Here is a 13,480-nt window from a genome sequence, read left to right as displayed (position 1 = left end):
CAGAAACAAAGCAGTATCAGTATAATTTGTATTCTACCAGTATGCAACATAGGGTTATCAAGCATATAATTGGCAGAATGTTATCTGGCTCACTAGTGACACTAAATGTATATGACTTATCTTCACAAAAAGACATTTTTTAGAATCATCAGCACACAGGCACATCAGATGTACTTAAGAAATCCCTGCTGATAAACAGGATTTCTGATCAGAGTAAACAGAAATTTCTCAAGAAAACCCAGCCAGTGTGAAGATTTATATGGACTAAAGGGTTATGAGGGTTTTTTTTTCTCTTTTACTGTTTTCAAAATAGGAAATAAAACATGGAGATTGTTAACAGCAGGTAACATCTGAACATTTTTACTGATAGGAATTGTGATAAGGAAATAGGTTCTCAAAAGAAGTAATAGTTGCATGGTAGTTTTATGATTTTGTACAGTCATCATTCTTTTTGCCCTAAGGACACAGTATAATCATGTTACAACTTCGAAATTTGCTGCTGGATCAAGTCCAGTTGTGGGCTATATATTCAAGACAACAAAACTTTAAGCAAGAGGCTGTCACTTTATTACTTGAGAACTGAAGTTTAGAATATCTGAATATGCGTATTTTACAAAAAAACTAAAACAGATTTTTAACTATTTCACTGAGAAGTTTAGAGTGAGACTCACCAGTAATTTCTATAGCTTACTCTCCATTTAAATTATGAATGTTATTAACATTTTCTACCTGTATCATTTTTAAACATTTACAGGATTACATAATATACAGAATACTGTGGATTCTTTATCATATACTGTATTTTATTATTTACGTAGGTCTCAATGTTTGGCCCTAGGGATGTCGCAAAAGCTGACAGGGACAGGTCTGTCTAAATTGTCTTTTTTTTTTTAATTAACAGAATACTGTATAAGAAAAATCAATTAATAAATAACTACTATAAATAGTACAGGGAACTATTGAGAACTTAGACAAAATGTGTAGCCCCTTACCCTGACTTACACTGAGGGAAGTGATACCTATCCAAATAAGTTAAGAAAGGGTGTGGTAATGACCTCTGGTACTCATTTTCCAATTCTGTGTTACTCTAATTATATAGTTTGGAACTATCTAATATTAAAGAGCCATTAAAACAGTTTGAGCTCTGAAATTTTATAGACCTGATTTGTATTCTTGTTCTGCTGCTTAATAATGCTATGATTTTGGGGGCGCCTGGGTGGCTCAGTTGGTTAAGTATCTGACTTCAGCTCAGGTCATGAACTCACAGTTCGTGAGTTCGAGCCCTGCGTTAGGCTCTGTGCTAACAGCTCAGAGCTGTGCTGACAGCTATTTTGGATTCTGTATCTCCCTCTCTCTCTCGCGCTCTCTCTCTCTCTCTGCCCCCACCCCCCCACTTGCTCTCTCTCTCTCTCTCTCTCAAAAATAAACATTACAAAATAAAAATTAAAAAATAATGCTATGATTTTGGGTAATCTCTTTGACCCTAATTTTTTTTTTTACCTTTTCATTGATAAAATGGAGTAATAATACTACCTGTATCCCCAGAATTACTAAAAACTACATGAGACAAGTTGAAAATTTATCACCACAATACCTGGCACACAGCAATAATTCCATAAATATACAGTCAAGTCACTATAAAAGGAAATCAAACATTATGAATTAATGAGACTATGAAGAATTAGTAATTACCTCATCACTCACAAACAGATAATATTGGGATTTATGAAAATGAAAATATAAAATATACAGGAAAGAGGTATTAAGTGAACAGAGACTCAATGTGAATAATTTATATATAGATTGTCATTTTAACTCTTGATCTAATCATTGTTTTGCTAAATATTTTGACAGCTTTGATAAATCACATGCAGGGAAGGGGAGAGGGAGAATCCTATGTTACTCTTGTTTTTTTTTTAAGTTTATATACGTAAGTTTGGCTTACAGTTTTGAGAAGTCTTGACACTAAAAGAACCATAAATTATAACCAAACTCAGACATCCTACAGATGAAGTTACACTATTGAGAAAGAACTGGATCCTTATTTCAGGTAATATTAACTATACGAATCTATGTTGGGTACAAGAAGTGATGTGAATCATCGATGACAGATACTTATACTCTATTTTTCAAAAATATTTTTTATGACATGTAAAACTAGACAATGATACATATGATTTTATAAAGTAATTTTAGATATATTATTTTGAAAAAATAACTACATTTAACATATGACAACAGTCCTGTCATGCAAGTGTTTTAATGAAAGTCATCCTTTTAACATGAATTATGATTAATCAGAAATAAACAATGCAAATACCAATGTTATATAATACCTAAACTAGGTTTAGAAACTAAAACTGACATCAAGATACTATAAACAAGACAGAACTCTAATTATACTTAAAATTAAGCTTCAATTATCTTTTGTAAATATTGTGGTGGGGGTACTTAACTGGATAACTGTTATATTTCTAAAATAATTATTATTACTTAAATGAGTTAATTGTGAGTTATTAAAAAGGTACCGTATCAGAGAATTAAACTTAGGGAAGTATCATACTCTATTTTAATTCATAAAACTAACAAAATTCAAGGATTTAACTCCTTTTATCTGTATTAGTTAAGTAACAATATAGTTTTAAAAAGAATAAACTGAAATACAGGTATACAGCAAGCATCAGAAGTGATCCTCTTTGAATTATCTACTACATTGGTTTCTATTATTATTGTTTTTGTGGCTAGTTTCCACCTCTGAAAAACTAAATCACATCTAATAGGATCATGATTTAGGGAAGACCTCAATTTTTATTCGTCATAATGATAGGATGTCAGAAAGTGTTCAACTTCAAATTCAAAACAGATAAAAACTCCACGTTTAATAGCCATATTTAGTTTGTTTGAGCTGGTGAGCAGATATAAATGTAATCTGCAATACTAGCAAATTCCAGGTCTGATAGATAGCAAGCTAATATTTATTTTTAAGTGCTCTAAAAATTATTTGTAAAAGCTGCATAAAAAGGATTCCATAAATGTATTGTGATTTTAACAATTATTCTACACTACAATGGAAGTACATGCTCAAACAAGACACCTCAGCAGTATTTTAAAGCAGTAACCACCTAGCCAATTTCTGTATGTTCTGTAGTTTTTCTAATCCACTCTCCCTGTGGTTGAGCAAAATCGAATTGCCTCTCACATTTGCAGACAGCTCTGTGAAGGTGATAATAGAGCTGCTCCCTGCTGTCATGAGGCAGGAAATAGGAAAATGGCATATGGGGCTAGAAAGAAAGAAATAAAAAAAAGAAAGAAAGAGAGAGAGAACGAAGGGGGGAAAAAAAGAACTAAACAAGAACAAAAGATTTCAACAAAGAACAACTATAACCCAATATGCTTTGCAAGTTAATCTCTTTTCTGAATCATTTAGCATATTTAATCATTCATCTGCATCCTCACTCCAAAAATGCGAATGGCTGATACCAAGTCTTTGGGTCAAGTTTTCATTGTCTAAAACATTTGGAACATCCAACTCCAGAATATGTTCTATACAATGTCTGCAAAACAGAGAGTCTTTAACTAGAGACATAAAATGTTGTGCCAATCCCAAATTCACGATTTTAAAATAAAGGAAGATAAAACAATGTTTACTAAAATAATAATAAAATGTGCATAGCAGGCTTTTATGTGGTTTAATGTTCCTAAATCTATGAAATAAAATTAAATTTAAACATGTATGATTAGACAATTTTAGCTGATTAAAGTAGAAACAAATCTCCAAATAGTTATATTGCTAATTATACCAAGACACATTTTTCGACTTGTACAGTTTTTTGTTTGTGTTTTTAAATACACAGGGTTTTTTTTTTCTGTGTGTGTACAAATCCTGCTCTAAACAAAAGAAATTTTAATCTAATGTATCTGTAAACAGAATGTGGCAGTAGGTGCTAATAAAGATAGAATCTACTCTACCTTTCCTTTTACACTCTGAATGGGATCCACAACCACTGCCACAGCTCTCTCCGACAAGGCTTCAAAGCTCTGCTGAGTGTTGATATCCACACCAGAAAGCCAACAACCAAAGCCAGGGTGACTGTGATACCAACCAACAACCATCTCAGGCCTGAAACAAAGAGGGCATTCAGCAGTTCAGAACAGAACAAGTAATACACATGTATGCTATGAAAAGAAACAACACACTAACAGGGTATAAATGAAGAAGAGATGAAAAACACACAGGTGTGAAAAAGCACCATTAGAAACATTGAAATCATACACCATATTATCCAGAAAACATGGAAATGAATAAGCATGACAAAGGAGTGCTATCATTAAGAGATGCACATTAGCAGTGGTAGATACGGCTTTCAGTTTTTCACCTTGTTACCACACTTTCTCTGAGCCAGTTTTTACCCTTTCAGCATTCAAGTAAATATCTACTCTTTAACTCCTTAGCTCTGGGAATAGGATTTTCCAGGCAGAGTACATTGTTAACAATGGACACCAGGATTCACTGTTGTGAAAGGATTAAATATCAATTAAACCAGCAGTAGAACTAGGAACTCAGTCAAAAACCAATTTGCACTGTTCTGCTCAGCTGCTGAGCCTTTTGCTAACATTAATTTTGAAGTTTCTTCCACAGTAGAAGAATTTGAGCAAGAGAATGACAACTATTGAGAGATTTAATCTGGGGAAAAACTTGAAAAATATCTAAATTCTACTTTCTCTGTCTTTAAAAATCATATGCCTAATATAATTAAATAGCCAGAATCTTATTTAGTCCCAACTCTCCAATATATGGAACATACAAGCTCTTTCAATTATAAATGACCAGACAGTAACTCCATATGCTGAACAGGGAAGCTGCAGCCCAAGCTTACTATGTGATGGTTGAGAATTTTAACATGAGGCAGTTTTCTCATTGGCAAATTTCTCTGATTCTAAAAGAAAGAGATACTAGATAGGTAGTACACAGGACTGACAGTGATAATTTACATTAAGTACATGGCTTTTTTTTTCCAGGTATGATAGTCATAAACATCCAGATTTTTGAAACACATTTCTAAAACTACTTCCCATTATTCCTTTATAAAATTAGTTAGAATACTTACCTTCCTGTCTGCTTCAACATATCTAACATTTTGGCTTGGAACACTGGATCAACTGCCTCCACACTGACACCCTGGGTTAGACAAAAAGAAAAATAACTAGCTTTTAGAACTGTGAATAAATACCCAGAAACCTTTTTTTTTTTTTTAACAATCTAAATGAACAAAAAGCTACCAAAAAAAAAAAAAAAAACCAAAAAAACAAAAACCCAAAAACCCCTATGTATATTATTTTGGTATGCCAAAATAATTTTATAGGCTTGGATACTCATAATTGATTCCCATTTATGTCATTCAATTATCAGCCATACTTTAATAAAGCTTCTAAAATTGCCATTTACCAAACTGCTGTTAGCTAATGAGTTAAGTTTTGGGGATCCTTTAAGAGTTTATGGCCATGGCTATGCACACACACACACACACACACACACACACAAATACCAGAAATACCAAATGACTGAACCAACTATTTTTGGCTAGACCTATCTTGGCAAGCACAGTTCCAAATGCCATCTCTGATACCTGATTAGCATTATATCCCTTCCATCCCATCCAAAGTTCTACAACTATTCAGCTATTATAATAATCAATAACCTAAAGACTTTTTGTTCCTCAGCAATATAAATACTCTGAAGAAGGATAACAGTTTATGAATTTACCAGAGTTGTTTTTGTTTGTTTTGCAGGGTGGGCTGGGAGAGGAGGAAGCTGAGTGAGTGCTTCAGTAAGAACTACTTGGTAGATTAAGTGCTTGGAGGCAAATATATACTTTTGAATATCATCTCAAATATAAAAGCAATCACAAATAATTCTTCATTAGAGATCTAAAACCAAGTCTTTTAAATGCTGCATTGTCTTGCTAGTTCAAAAGATTTTTAGAACATGGAAGAATTAAAGGCAATCATGTCATCTCTCCAGTGATAGATCAGTGCCATTATAACTCCTACAAGGTTTTCTTCTAACATCAGGAATTTAATCTATCTCAATAAAGCAGTTAATATTTAAGCACTTCCTTCCCACCCAAACAAATGATATTTTGAATCTTTTTTTTTTTTAATTTTTTTAACGTTTATTTATTTTTGAGACAGAGAGAGACAGAGCATGAATGGGGGAGGGTCAGACAGAGAGTGGGAGACACAGAATCCGAAACAGGCTCCAGGCTCTGAGTTGTCAGCACAAAGGCCGACGCGGGGCTCAAACTCACGGACTGCGAGATCATGACTTGAGCCGAAATCGGACACCCAACCGACTGAGCCACCCAGGCGCCCCGATATTTTGAATCTTAATAGAGAAAGCATCCTCAAGAACAGGGGTATGCCTATAGGCATAGGTTGCCTATAGGTGTTTGTTGTTGTAGTAGTTGTTTTGTTCTGAACATTTTTAAAGGGGGTTTAAAAATTAAAAAAAAAAAAATCATAAGAGTAGGAGACAGAAACATGTTTTTACAGAAAGTTTGTTAACTCTTGGGCCAGAAGAAAACCTTTCTAATCTACTACATAGAATGAACACAAAGATCAAAATCTTCTATTTCAAACTGTCAAACAAACATTTAGAAGGAAATGATATTAAAACTTAAGAACTCTTTATTATAATTGATAAAGACCACATATAACAGAAATACTAGTTAATTTTGTTATGCTTTTCAAATTCTGACATGAAAAGATAAATACAAGTAACAACAGCCTAAGACATAAATCTAAATTTTTAGTTAACATGCAGCATATCTCTCTATATCCAATTGTACAAAATAAAGATAAGGGATAGCCAGGTGGACAAAATCAGCAGATCTAAATTTTGGAGAAGAACTTGTGTATTTTTCTATATTTTGCATCATTTACAAACACACTACTATCTGTAATAACTACTCTAAACAGTCTATAAAATGTATATATTACACTATTTAAAAACAGAACTTGGTTTTCTCTATTATCTACTTTGTTGAAGAATACTTACAGTTAAGAGTCTCAAACAGAGCAAACAGCTGTATGACAACAATCTCTTTAATCCAGATATTTTACAAAGCTCGATAAGAGAAATGTTGAATATTAGGGGAAAAAATCCATCAGAAAAATATATATGTTATATTTTTCTAGGCAAACAGATGAGAAGGATATGTGTACAGTTTTTTGTACGAAAGGTAGAAGAGTTACTGTTTTTTGGCCACACAAATCCAATGCATTACATAAAATACCAAAACAAAATAAAAAGCTTCCAGAGAGAATAATACAATGTATTCTAAAAAGATAAAGTAGATGACTTCCAAAGTTTGTATGTAGTATATGCTTCCTCTATAAAGAAATTACCATACCTGGGCAAAAGAACTAAAGTTTGCCATAGTTTTTTGGTTTCATTAAATTTAACATTTTGAATAGGAAAAGCTTACGAGTCATTTATCACCATCTATAATAAAAGGGACCATATTTCAAAACAATAGGAACAAAACATGAGGACTAGATAATGTATCTGAATTAAGTCTAAGAGAGTCTCTAAAATCTGCTGAAGTGTTCAATTAATACCCTACTATTTTAGCAATTAACATAAATCTAGGATGCTATGCTAGTTAAAGCTGAAAGTATGAGTAAAGGGATTTAATGCTAGCATCCTTCAGTTTGTGGACCTACAGGGAATTCATGATGCATTCAAAAGATGAATGACTTAATTCAATGCAATCTAGATATTTCTATCATTAATCTTATGATGGATTTTTCCTATCAGGAAGAGAAAAATATAATATGATGAAAGTGATTTTGCATAGGAAAAGGAAAGAGAAAAGAAACACATTTACTTACAGCAGGCAACCATAAAAAGTACTCACTGTTCCTGACTGTGGCATAGCAAACACATCAATCACTCTGACGGTGTAATCATCAACAAATTCTCCAAGCATAAGACCCATAACTTCCATTGGAACTCCAGCACGACCATGCTTTAACATCTGTAAAGAGAACATAGGTAGATACGAAGCTTTAAAATCTTTGGTCCTTTTTATTTTTTTAATAACCTAATTTTGCTTTAGTAGAAATAAAAACACTCTTATTATAGATGTACCTAGAACAACAGCTTCCGTTTGAGGATTAACATTAACAAATATTCCCAACTAAAAGACAGAGAGTGAAAGCAATAAAGCTCTCTAAAGCAAGTAACTTTCAATACTTACTTTTAACAGTGCAAGGGAAGAAATATATACTTGCTCTGCTGTGTCCACTGCAGGAGCATCTGTGGGTGGCCCCTAGAAATAAGCACATCAATTATTATAAACATACAGTTTATGAGTTTAAAATTAGTTACATGTTATATAAACTTGATTGTTTTTAAGAGTTTTGGGAAAATATGTCAAGTATCCTTTTAGTCGGGTACAACACAAATAATCAAAACAACTTTGCAAATATCAAACCTGCTGGCAAAATAAAACAAACTTAGTACTCAGGCAAGTGTCCAATGGACATAAAGCTTAAATCTTCCAGCAATGCTTATCTACCTCTGCTACAAAATGACTACCATGCACCAATTAGCCATGTTTCTTACCACAATCTGAGACTGATTTTCAGCTACGGACAGCATGTACATTTAGGGCTATGGGATCTCTGCAGATACGTAGATGTAGTTGGGGATAGGGGACAGAAGATTTCTAATCCCTAGGTGAAAGAGCTGTGAACAACATACTATGCACTCCACCTGATGAAGTTATTCCCCTCCCCAATACAACAAATTTAACACAAGTGCACCAGGTGTGAACAAACTGGTTGAGACTGCTGTAGCTAATACGAAAATACTTTTAAATGGGGACTACTATCTTTAAAACAAATGTTACCATTAATCTTACCACAGGTTAAGGGACACATTATGCTCTCCCTAAGGATTGTGTCTTCTTCATCAAAAGTAACAAGCCTCTTTTGACTCTAACATTCGGAGACATAAGGTAATTTATATAGGGTCATTACCCTCAAGAGGACTACAATCTTATACATGTATTTCTGCACACAGAAAGCTTTATTGTTTTTTAAAACTGGCACTTGGAGAAATTAAAATGAGATGTGTCCTATAATTGTCAGGTTCTGTGTTGCTTAAAGTTTCCTTTCCTTGACAATAACTCTATTACAAATTGTAAAACAAACATGTTAACTACCCAATTATAAATCAATATTCTATCTTGCTTTTATGGGTTTACTTACTAAAATTAAACAATTACTTCACTTGTTACATTTCAGACTTGTAGGTCTATGTGTATTTTGTGCTTCTTGTCTATTTGCTAAATGCTCTGATTTTTCAATTTTTATTTTTTGGTTTTGTTTAAAAGCTCATAATATTTGCCAGAAGCATAAAGTACTATGTATATTTTCTCTAAGTATAAAAACCACATACAAAAATTATTTGTTTCTTTATGTAGAAAGGGGTGAGAAAAATCAAATGCCTCCAATTTTATTTAAAGTATTTATTTGAGGGGCGCCTGGGTGGCGCAGTCGGTTAAGCATCCGGCTTCAGCCAGGTCACGATCTCGCGGTCCGTGAGTTCGAGCCCCGCGTCAGGCTCTGGGCTGATGGCTCAGAGCCTGGAGCCTGTTTCCGATTCTATGTCTCCCTCTCTCTGCCCCTCCCCTGTTCATGCTCTGTCTCTCTCTGTCCCAAAAATAAATAAACGTTGAAAAAAAAAATAAATAAAGTATTTATTTGAAAGAGAGACCTCATGTGCATGTGTGTGCATGCCAGCGGAGGAGGGGCGGGGGGGGGGCATGGGAGAGGAGGAGGGGTGGGGGGGGCAGAGAGGGGGAGGGGGAGGGGGAGGGGGAGAAGGAGAGGGAGGGAGAGAGAGAATCCCAAACAGGTACCACGCAGTCAGTGAGGAGCCCAGTCAGTGAGGAGACACTTGGGGCTCAACTCACAAACAATGAGATCATGATCTGAGCTGAAATCAAGAGTCAGACACTTAACTGTTTTAATAATAAAATTATTAAAAATCTTATTTTTGGGGCACCTGGGTGGCTCAGTCGGTTAGGCGTCCGACTTCGGCTCAGGTCATGATCTCGCGGTTCATGAGTTCAAGCCCCACGTCAGGCTCTGTGCTGACAGCTCAGAGCCTGGAGCCTGTTTCGGATTCTGTGTCTCCCTCTCTCTCTCTGACCCTCCCCCGTTCATGCTCTCTCTCTGTCTCAAAAATAAATAAACGTTAAAAAAAATTTTTTTAAACCTTATTTTTAATAATAAATGCCAGAAAATAAACTTAAAACCCAAAATGAATTCATCTATCATCACCTAATGCAGGTTTACTGCTTGCCTTTCAAATAGGAGTCTCTTTCAGAATGAAAACTCTTAAGCTGAAGTGCTGTCATGCCAAAACATTTATTGAGATCATCATATAAAACACGATAATTTTGTTGATATGATTTATTCATCTAAGAAAGTAAAGAAAGTTTAAGAAAAAAAAGCGAGAACAGTAGTAAGTTAGCCATGATGAGAGGTCTTAGGGAAGTATTCATCGAAATTGTATTCATAGAAATTATTTCCTGAATCCAGAGCAACTTAAAATTTCATATGGAGAAAAAGAATTTAAACTGGTTATCTAGGCTACAGTTTTTCTTTTTAATGTTTGTTTGTTTGTTTGTTTATTCATTTATTTATCTGATGTGGGAGACACAGGGTGTGAGCAGGGGAAAGGCAGAGAGGAGGGAGAGAGAATCCCAAGCAGGCTCCACGCTGTCCGCTGTCAGCCCAGAGGTGGATATGGGGCTGAATCCCACAAATAGTGAGATCACGACCTGAGCCAAAAATCAAGAGTCAGGCACTTAACGGACTGAGCCACCCAGGGACCACTTTTTTTTTTTTTTCCTTTTAATACAGTCCTTCTTAACTTGCCAGAGATGATTAAGAAAAAAAGGAACAGGGAAATAAAACATCACACCATCACCAAAATATATTATTGACAAAACCCAGAAACTACCCCTGCTATCAATTAAAAAACCAACTTTAATTTGTTTAACATTTATATAACCAGTACACAGCAGAGGGCCTAGCACATCATAAGAACTTAGTAAGTACTGGTTGAAAAAAATGAATGAATAAATAAACTAAGGTACTGCAAGCCAATGCAACAGAAATGAAAAATACCCACTAATTACTCTCTGAAAGAGCACAGCCATAAGCAAGTAGATATAAAGACCATTACCTCCTCTTTCACTATTTTCTTCTGGTTCAGAAACATACTAACAGAAAACCATGCAGCTTTTTCTCTACTGGATGGGAGCTATTTTTTGAGACAGTAGTCAGTGATTATTTCCTGTTACTCTTCTCACTCCGCTACTATTCTGTTTCTTGATCTAGTCAGTGACTAAATTTCTTAGAAAAAAAAAAACTTGGCAAGAAGTAGAAAAGAAGTAGTGGTGAACTGCTTTTTTTTTTTTTTTTTTTAAAGTAATCTCTACACCCAACATAGAGCTTGAACTCACCATTCTGAGATCAAGAGTCAAGATCAAGAGTTATGTGCTCTTCCCACTGAGCAAGCCAGGCACCCCTAAACTGCATTCTTAAACAAACAAAAAAAGAGTAACCCATGGAATATACTGTCTATGGGACAGCTGTTAAGGATCTCCAGCAGCTGTGAATATCTGAGGCTATCATTTTCCCACATGCTCACCTGTCCAGAAGAATGTACAATCAGGCAAAGAAGAAAACCCAATTCAAGACCCTGGAAACTGAGCTAAGAGATTTGTATAAGGACCTGTACAACGGTAGATCAAAGATGACCCAAGTTAAGAAAAATGTGGGGCTATGGACAATATATGTACATTGTCTTTTAGCAAACACTCCCAAGGAATAGCATCCTCGCTATTCAAAGAGAGGAAAGACATCTAAAAATAGGACTCCTAAACAAAATTTTAGAAAATTATTTGGCATCAGTAGAATACAAGAAGCTTTCCTAACTTTGAAATAGAAAGTTCAAGGACATCCAAGATGAAAAGGTGAAAAATAATTAAGAACTAAAATTGCACTGGAGGAAACAAGGGTAAAAATAAACATGACAAGTTTAACTCACTGATACAGAACACAAAAAAGATAGCTCAGAATGTAAAATAAAAAGTAAGAGATGAAAACTACAAGAAATATAATGATAAGACAGGACAAAGGAGCTGTAAGCTAAGAAATACGGTTGTTCCTGAGGCTAAAACAAGAAATAGAAAAGATCAATAAGTAACAGTAAGGCTGAAAAATTTTCCTGAATGAAAAAAAAAAAATTTCAACTTTTAGATCACTAAATGTCAGGCAATAATCAGCGAAGAAACTATTATACCTTGAAAAGTCTTAGGTAAATCTTAACTACAAGGATAAAAACAAAATATCTAAAAACATGAAGGTAGAAAAACTAACCTTATGAAAAAATGCAACTCAGGTTGACTTTGGATATTTCTCTGCAACATTAAGTAGCAGAAAACAATGAAAGGAAGTTCCCAAGTTTTAATAGAAAAACAATGTGAGTCAGAAATTGTATATTTTAAAAATGTCTTTAGACCCACAAATATGTTACTAAATACACAAAGACTCGGAAAATATAATTCCATGTATCCTTCTTCAAAGAATTTCTTGAATAAATCATCCACTTGAGGCACCACAAATTAAAATTAAAACCTTAAAAATGGAAAAGCCCTTACATTAAAAAATCTGTTAAGAATACTGAGAGTAGTTAAAAATACATATAGACGTAAAAACAAAAACAAAAACAAAAAACAGGTTCCAAACCACAGATACTGTCCAAGTAACTATACAGGGCAGTGGAAAGAAATGAAATGTACAAAATTCTCTGTTTCACATATATGAGGGGAAAAAGAAAAAGGAATCTGTTTAAGTGATTTTGACTACTAAAGAAATATGGATTAAAAAGTCTTCTGAACAACCTTAAAATAACCACAATAAACATTAAAACTGAATGTACACCTTATAAAATCACCGGAGGAAGAAAAGCAGATATAACACTGACAATAAAATAAAACAAAACAGTAGGGAACCAAGAAGGGAACAAAATAAAAACAGTAAATATAAGATCAAATATACTGGCTATGAAAAAATATAAATGAATTAAAGTCCCTTGTCAAAAGCCTCTCATAACGTTTAAATTGGAAATTCATGGATATACTACTTACAAATAAAAATTAAAACGAAACAAAGGACTGGAAAGATTTGTTAGTCAGTGACATATCTGTATTTCTTTTTGTAAACACAGCCATAATGGCCACTATGTTTTACTCAGCTTGCCTTTGTCCAGCAATGCACTACAGTAATAGATTTCCCAGTTCTACTCCTGGGATAAACGGTTGACGTGATTTACATTTTTTTTTTTTTTTTTTTTTTTTTTTTAGTTTTTGTTTCCCTGTTTATAAGTGAGACTAGA

At 34.1% G+C, this 13,480-nt stretch overlaps 1 protein-coding gene across 1 annotated transcript in view; it reads right to left on the bottom strand.

Annotated features, from left to right (window-relative positions):
- PSMD14 (proteasome 26S subunit, non-ATPase 14) overlaps positions 1 to 13,480 on the bottom strand; it is a 103,630-nt gene that overhangs the window by 40,301 nt on the left and 49,849 nt on the right. The window contains exons 4-7 of the mRNA XM_040475183.1: positions 8,262 to 8,333; positions 7,920 to 8,039; positions 5,109 to 5,179; positions 3,970 to 4,120 (exon numbers count right to left, since the gene is read on the bottom strand). Coding sequence (XP_040331117.1) covers positions 3,970 to 4,120; positions 5,109 to 5,179; positions 7,920 to 8,039; positions 8,262 to 8,333 — 414 coding nt within the window. The remainder of the gene's footprint in view (positions 1 to 3,969; positions 4,121 to 5,108; positions 5,180 to 7,919; positions 8,040 to 8,261; positions 8,334 to 13,480) is intronic.

This window comes from Herpailurus yagouaroundi, unplaced genomic scaffold, assembly GCF_014898765.1.
Source record: "Herpailurus yagouaroundi ecotype Mexico unplaced genomic scaffold, PumYag 140, whole genome shotgun sequence".
NCBI classification, from domain to species: domain Eukaryota; kingdom Metazoa; phylum Chordata; class Mammalia; order Carnivora; family Felidae; genus Herpailurus; species Herpailurus yagouaroundi.
This window is presented reverse-complemented; position numbering and strand designations above follow the sequence as displayed.